This window comes from Molothrus ater, chromosome 14 (genome assembly GCF_012460135.2).
Source record: "Molothrus ater isolate BHLD 08-10-18 breed brown headed cowbird chromosome 14, BPBGC_Mater_1.1, whole genome shotgun sequence".
Taxonomy (NCBI): Eukaryota; Metazoa; Chordata; class Aves; order Passeriformes; family Icteridae; genus Molothrus; species Molothrus ater.
The window spans coordinates 13,637,976-13,644,658 of record NC_050491.2 but is presented as its reverse complement, the minus strand read 5'-3'; the positions used below and the strand labels follow the sequence as shown (position 1 = coordinate 13,644,658).

At 58.6% G+C, this 6,683-nt stretch overlaps 1 protein-coding gene across 1 annotated transcript; it reads left to right on the top strand.

The window, feature by feature from the left end:
- The first annotated feature begins 1,086 nt into the window (after nucleotides 1–1,086).
- Nucleotides 1,087–6,260, top strand: EDA2R (ectodysplasin A2 receptor). Its single transcript, XM_036402200.2, has 8 exons — nucleotides 1,087–1,184; nucleotides 1,841–2,019; nucleotides 2,736–2,821; nucleotides 2,983–3,147; nucleotides 3,623–3,769; nucleotides 3,912–4,381; nucleotides 4,609–4,657; nucleotides 5,045–6,260. Exons 1-8 carry the CDS (start codon nucleotides 1,098–1,100, stop codon nucleotides 5,338–5,340), a joined length of 1,479 nt encoding a protein of 492 aa, XP_036258093.1. The 5' UTR covers nucleotides 1,087–1,097; the 3' UTR covers nucleotides 5,341–6,260.
- The last annotated feature ends 423 nt before the right edge of the window (nucleotides 6,261–6,683 follow it).

Genomic DNA, 6,683 nt, shown 5'->3' with positions numbered 1-6,683 from the left:
GGAGCCCAGCCAAGTGTCCTCTTCCAAAAGGCACCGGCAAGGGAGTGGTGGGATTAGGCAGAAAAAGCCTGCAGAGGAATGCTGCTGTGGGAGGGGAAGGAGCTGTGGCAGGAGGTGTGGGGGCCCTGTAGATGATCCCCCCTCTTACTGCAAGAGCCTTGCAGGGGCCAGACATCTGGCCAAGCTTCCCTCTCAGAGGACAGCTCTGGTTCTCCAGGCTGTTCAGGCTGGTGTCCTCCAAAAGGTGTTCACTATTCCTGATGGGTGTGGAGAACTTGGTCCCAAGGCAGGTTGAACAGTTTCTCTCTTGATTTTCTGCATGAGGTAATAGGAAAAGCAAAGTGGTGATTGGTCTAGTGAAAGTGGGTTTTATTCCCTGTCTGTTTTCATGGGAAGAACCCACCTAGAATCTGCAGAAATAATCAGGCAGCCCCAAAACTCCAAGTAAATTGCTCAGTTTTGCAGCTTCAGTCTGAACTGCTTGCTCTGATTGAGATGCTGGTCCTGGGCTGGTTCTGTTGTTACCTTCTGCTGAGCCATTAATGCACCTCAGGAAAGCTCTGGAGGGTTTTTCAGAGGGAGGTGGGAGCTTGTTCTGCTGCTCCTCTGAGTTTGCTGTGAGTGACACCATGCAGAGATGAAACGTGCATGGAGCAAGAGCCTGAGCGACTGCACAGCTCCAGGCTTTTTTTTTTTGCTGAGTCTTTGCTGGGGCCAAGCTCTCTCCTGATTGTCTCTGGTGCCCAGAGCCATGGCTGGGGCTGGCAGAATGCACTGGTGACCTGAGCAGTTAGTGGTCAGTACTTCAATACTGTGACTGAAATTTCATTTGCTGCATTGTGAGGCTGTGAGACGACAACAGAATGGGGCAGCCCATGGCCAGCCTGGGACTGATGGAGCCGTGTGGAGGGAGCCAGGAGTCACCTCCTGCCCAAGTCCCTCCCACAGTGCTCAGCAGTGCTGGCTGCTGTCCTGGCCAGGTGGAGATGTCTACCCAGACATGGGCACACTGCTCATCCCAAATGTGTTAGGGCTGGCTCTGATCCCTCTGCCTTCTCTTCCTCTCGTCCCCAAGCTCCCCTCTCCTCTTCAGCACAATGGCCTGCCAAGAGAGTGAGTACCTGGATGACCAGAAGAAATGTGTCCCCTGCAGGAAGTGCATGCCTGGGCAGGAGCTTTCCAAGGTAAATTGACTTCTCTGTAAGGAGCAGAAATGATCATGTGTGGCACAGCTGGGTTAATCCTCTGCCAGCCTCCCTTCAGAAAGGTGATCTTAGGTCCCAGCATGTTGGGAAGAGCTGAGACTTGGCAGGATGGGATGGTGGCTTGTTTGACTTACCCTGGTAGAAGGGTGAGACAATGGAAGCAGGAGGTGATGAGGGATTTAAGGCAGCACAAGGAGCAACCTGATTTCCTTTTTTTGCTGGTGGAAGTCTAAATTTCCTCTGGTCTGTAGCCCCGAGCAAGGTCACACTGCGTGGCTGGGCTGCACCTGGGTGTGTGAGAGCAGGACACTGCTGCAAAGGGTCCAGGGGGTCTCAGAGGTGGGAGGCTTGGATTGGTGGGAGGTTTGGGTTGGTGGGAGGCAGAAGGGTTCACCTGGTGGTGCTGCTGGAGCTTTCCAACACCCAGAGCACACCAATGGGCCCCAGCTGGCAGCAGACAGGGTCCCCGAGCGTCTCCTGGGAGCTGCACTGGCGGTGGCTGCTCTCAGCTGGGTTCTGAGGACCCTACATGAACAGTGGCCTTTTGCCCTCAAAGAAGGGACACTCAGTACCCTTTGGAGCCCGTGGTGGCCCCTCACCACATGTCCCCAATATCCTGTCCCCTCCCCTTGCAGGACTGCGGCGATGGCAGCGGCGGGGACGCGCAGTGCGTGGCCTGCCCTCCCAGGAAGTTCAAGGACCGCTGGGGACACCACGGCTGCAAGCCCTGCCTGTCCTGTGCCCTCATCAACCGCCTGCAGAAGTCCAACTGCACGGCCACGGCCGACGCTGTCTGCGGGGAGTGCCTGCCGGGGTGAGCGGGGCCAGCACAGCACAGCCAGCCCTGGGGCAGGAGGGAGGGGCTGGGCACAGGGGCCACCCAGGGTCCCACACGGCACCTAAGAGGAGCCTGGTGACCCAGGAGTGTCTCTGTGAGGACACTGCTAATGGCATGGAAGTCAGACCCATCTAGTGGGTCCCTAGAGAAGGAAACCTGAAGGCTCACGTAAATGAGCTGTGAAAGAAAACTTCCAGACTCTCATTGTTCTGTAGACACCAGGGTGGCTGAGCCCTGGAAGATGAAGTGTTGCAGACCACTATGGTTAGTAGTCCCCAAAGAGGGGGTTTAAGGGTTACTGAAGTGAAATGGCTGCATACAGACAGCCTGTGCTGCAGACACCACTGGCCAGCGGTGGGCTCCAGTGTAGGAGTCTCTTCTCAGACAGAGCCATAGCTGGGCTGTTCCCAGCCCTGTAGGGAGCTATTAACTATTAAAATCCACTTCAGCAGACATGATGGGAGCGGGGGCTGTTGGAAAGATGTTGCTTCTTGACAAATGGCTAGACATGAACAAGTAGGTGTGGTGTGGCTCCAGCCAGCGATGAGAGCCCTGTTGCCAGCCAGGCAGGAGTGCAGGACAGGTGTCCCCCTGTGCTGTGGGGTGGGTGGCACAGCACGCTGGCTGCACAGCAGGGTGGTGGCAGCCCGGGGGGCCAGGCTGAGCTGGGCCTGTGTGCTCTGTTCCGGCAGGTTCTACAGGAAGGCGCGGATCAGCGGGCAGCTGGAGTGGGAGTGCATTCCCTGCACCAAGCAGACGCCGTCCTCCGAGCCACAGTGTAGGTGTCCCACCCTACTGGGGTCAGGGCAGGTGACGTGGGCACAGGGGAGCCACAGCCCTGCTGGGGGAGGTACAGCCATGGCATGTGATGAGGGATGGGCAGGGAAGGGGTGGTCCGAGCCTCGGAGTTTGGCTCCAATGCTGTGTGGATGTTTGCAGGTCGCTCCAGAACAAACCTGGTGAAGGTCGCTGTCCCTACTGTGCCACCACAGGACACAGCCCTTCTTGCACTGACCAGCAGTGCCCTGGTCATCATTGTCCTGGTGCTTCTGGCACTTTCCATCATCTACTGCAAGCGATTCTGGAAAAGCCAGTGCCAGAGAGGTGAGTTGGTGCTCTCCTCCCTGCTGTGCCACTCACCTGTGCCCGTGGCCCCTTCTTGCTGTGCAGAGCATTGCTGAAGTCACAGCACAGTGACCCAGCTGTTCCTCAGCTCACACAGAATAGACACCTCATCCTGCTTCTCATGCCTGCAGGGCCTCTCTGTGTGTGCTTTACCTGCTCAGTGACACAGAGGAGCCTCCCTCCTTTTCTTAGGGCCATCAGGAGGAGGAGGCCATTTCACTGTCAGAACTAGCAATCCTCCCTTCTGAGGTTTTTCTGCTTGGGTGGCTCTTTGCTGCAGAATGAAGAGGGCTGTAGGTGTGGTGGCCAGGGTTGGGGCAGGATGGCATCCAGCAGCGTGCCAGGGAGCTGCTGGGCTCCCAGCTCCTCGCTGGCAGACATACCACAGGGCTGAGCACATGCTAGGGAAGCGAGCCAAGCCTTTGCTCAGGCTGTTTCTCCTCTACCCTCAAAGTCTTCCTGAGGACTCAGAACTTCTCGGGCCAGCGAGCAACGTTCCCAACTGCAGCAGCACCCGGCAGGTTCCTGTGTGAGGAGCAGATGTCTGGACCCTGCTGCCTGGGTGTGAAGAATTTGAGCCCTTGCTACAGGCAGGCAGAAGGTACCTGCTCTTGTTCTTTCCCTGGGGAAGGGTGGGTGGTGCTGGGCTCCAGCTCACATGGTCCCAGGATGAGATGCCCTGAGGCAGGAAGGATGGAGCAGGATGCTGAGCTTCACTGATGAGTGCTGGTTTCTGTTTCCAGGCCCCGTGGAAGCAGTGCAGTTCATTTCCGACGGGGAGGCCGTGGGTCTCCAGCTCCCCTCTCTCCAGCCAGAGATGGACTTGCCACCAGCCATTGCAGCCAGCACTGCCTCCAAGGCCCAGCTGGGCAGGAGCCTCCTGGAAAGCCAGCCCCTGATCCGGGCCTCAGGCCATGGTGACTGCCTGGAGGGGGTCCTGCCGCCCCCCGCCCCCAGGCAGGGCACGGTGGAGGCCCTGGCCCCCCTCTCCTCCTGTGCCTCCGAGATGCAGCACAAGTGGCCCCATGCACCCGTGGAGTGCACTGAGCTGGACCTCCAGAAGTTCTCCAGCCAGGCAGAGTTTGTGGGTGGTGAGCGGCTGGAGGACGCGGCCGGCCGGGCTGTGAAGAGGATTCCAGCAGAGAGCAGTGCTGGGGTGCAGGAGAGGGCTCATCACCTGCCCACAGCTGAAATCCCACCCGGGGAGCAGCCGGTGAGTTCCTCCTGCCTTACACTGCTCAGAGCTGCTGCCAGCTGCCCAAGGCTCGGGCACAGGGGCTGGGCTCCACACAGGGGTAGGAACATGGACTGAGTTATGTTAATATGGGGTGGAAAGGCTGGAGAAGAATTCCCTGAGCCCCTGTGCAAGCCCTGGGAGCAGAGCCAGGCTTTGCTGTTCTCAGCAGACTGACACCAACCTTGGGGTCTTTGTCTTGCCAGGTGGATGATGCCCAGAGCCTGGTGACTCAGATCAGCAGCACGGCCAGTGGTAAGTGGCCTTTCAGTCTCACCTTTGTACTCCAAGCACGGGCATATCAGAGGAAGGTTCTTGGGAGGAAGCTCCTCCAGAGGCCACCAGGGACTCACCTGACTTGTGGCCTTTGGTGCTGGTCCACAGGGTATATTTTCTGTGATGCTGCCTCGAGTGGCCTGTGAGCAGGTGGCCCAGCTGTCACCAGTTAGCAGCTTCCCCAGGACTGAGCCAGCTCCATGTTGCTGAGCTCTAAAAGTGATGTTGGAGGAGATCCCTGCCCTGGCAGGGTGGCCTTTCACCTGCTCAGCAGGGCCTGAGGCTGGAGGCTGGCTGTTCTCTTTGCCCTTTTCCTGTTTGGCTAGGATGTGTCCTAACCCACCCTCGCTGTGTTGCCGTCCCCAGGTCTCCCAATAGCAGAGCTGCCCCATTCCTTGGTGCAGTCTCTGGCCTTCCTGTTGGACCCTTCCTTGAGCGGTGTGAAGAACTTCAGCCACGTGGCTCTAGAGCTGGGGCTGATGCCGCAGCTGCTGGGGCGGATTTCGGGCTTTGAGCAGCTGGTGGCACACTTCACCTCTGCAGGAGCTGCGGTCACCGTCCCTGTGCTGGCGCGGGCGCTGCAGCGGCTCCAGCGCTTCGACGCCCTCCTCCTGCTCTGCGACCACTTCACGCTCAGCCCCGCGCCCGACCGCCAGCGCTAGGGCACGCCCAGGGACAGAGGAAGCTCCGTGCACTGCTGAAACAGCGGCCTGCAGTCACAGAACCTCCCTGGGGTGCGTGGCAGGAGGACATAGAGATGGTTTTTGTGTCGTGGAATGGACGTGACGGGTGTCTCTGCACAGGGGTTCAGGAAGCACAGCCGTGCCTTTTCCCTGCTCTGTGGGGGAGGGCTTGCTCAGGCCCCTCCAGAGGCTGTTTTTTGTCTAGTTGTGACACCCTTCCCTGTTGGTTGATGTGCTGCCCATACTGTGGTGCTCTGGCTCTGCAGTGAGCCCTGTCCTGCCCCACTGTTGCCATGGGGTTCCTCAGCCATTGGGCTCACTGTCAATGGGCAGTGCCCTCCTATAAGCCCAGCCATCTCCTCCCTTCCATTCCAGCTTTCCCATCCTTCCTCTGGCCCGTGCTCTCTTTTCCTGGGTGCCAGTTGCCACTTTCTCAGTTTACTTTTCAGTTGCTTCTCTTCCTCTGTGCTGCGATTTCCTTGGCAGAGGACCTACAGTAGCTGATGTGCCAGGGCCACCAGCCTTTGTCCCTCTGTGCCACCCTGGCACCTTCCTCTTCCTGTGCCCATTTGTGGTGCAGTGTAGCATCCTGGCACGAGTTTCAGGCTGACTCTCGTGAGGAGCTGATGTAAGCCCTCGTTGGGCTGTGGCTGTTGGCCATGGGCAGGTGCTGGCTCACCCCAGCCCCGTGGCTGTTCACTGCCCATTGCTTCCAAGGCTTCACAAACTGCCTGTGGTGGCACAGAGTGCCAGGGGCAGGGACACTGCCCCACAGGTGGCAGCTGAGGGCTGAAGCTGTGGCTGTGGTCACAGGCAGCAGTGACATTCCCGTGCCAGCCACAGCAGGAGCTCCTCCAGAAGCTCCTCCTCTTTTAAAACAACATTTTTCCTTTTTTTTTTTTTTTTTTCCTGCGTAAAAATGGCCTGATTTCTCATTCCTGGGAGTTGCTTCTGGGAAGGGGGAGCACCCTTCTGCTTGGTATGTCACCCTGGGGGATTTGTCATGACTTGCCATGGTCTTGCTGTCACCCTGATTTCAGTGTTGTGCCTGAGCCTGGGGGCTGCAGGCAGCTGGGCTGTTCCTGGTGTGCCCTGGCCACAGGGCTGTGCTGGTGGCCCTGGACAGCAGTGGGGGCTGCAGGACACGTTCCTGAGCAGGGCAGAGCAGTGTGGGGGCGGCTGGGCATGCTGGGGGTCAGGGGCAGGGCAGCTGCCAGCAGGGCTGAGGGCTCAATCCCTCTGTGGGCCATTCACTTCAGAGTTGTACTCTGTGATCTTTGTGGGCCCTTCCAACTCAGGCTGTTCTGTGATGTGGTGTCACC